The sequence below is a fragment of the Lipotes vexillifer genome, unplaced genomic scaffold (assembly GCF_000442215.2).
Source record: "Lipotes vexillifer unplaced genomic scaffold, Lipotes_vexillifer_v1.1 scaffold1701, whole genome shotgun sequence".
NCBI classification, from domain to species: domain Eukaryota; kingdom Metazoa; phylum Chordata; class Mammalia; order Artiodactyla; family Lipotidae; genus Lipotes; species Lipotes vexillifer.
Genome location: NW_006794217.1, coordinates 483599 through 483911, shown reverse-complemented (window position 1 = coordinate 483911; position 313 = coordinate 483599). Strand labels below are relative to the sequence as shown.

The 313-nt window shown below is 64.5% G+C and overlaps 1 protein-coding gene across 2 annotated transcripts in view; it reads left to right on the top strand.

Annotated features, from left to right (window-relative positions):
- Nucleotides 1–313, top strand: part of ADAP1 (ArfGAP with dual PH domains 1) — a 63034-nt gene that overhangs the window by 61835 nt on the left and 886 nt on the right. For both annotated transcript variants that reach the window (XM_007467071.1, XM_007467070.1), the window contains exon 8: nucleotides 141–203. In XM_007467071.1, coding sequence (XP_007467133.1) covers nucleotides 141–203 — 63 coding nt within the window. The remainder of the gene's footprint in view (nucleotides 1–140; nucleotides 204–313) is intronic.

Here is a 313-nt window from a genome sequence, read left to right as displayed (position 1 = left end):
CCCCCGCCTGCTGACTGGCCTGAGGCCCCTGCAGACCACAGTAGTTCTGCTTTATTCCGGGGTGTTTTAGCTTTGCTGGGAGGGGGAGGGGGCAGCTGGGGAGGGGCTCCCAGGGCCCAGCCCAAGTGGTTCTGCCCTAGCTGGTGCCGAAGCTGTCCAGGAACTACCTTCAGGAAGGCTACATGGAGAAGACGGGGCCCAAGGTGGGTCTGACCTGGAACCCCAGATGCCCTGGCCTCACTCTGAGGTCATATTCCAGGAGGGGGTGGGGGTGGGGGCGGGGGCGTGTCAGCAGCGCCAGCAAGTGACACTC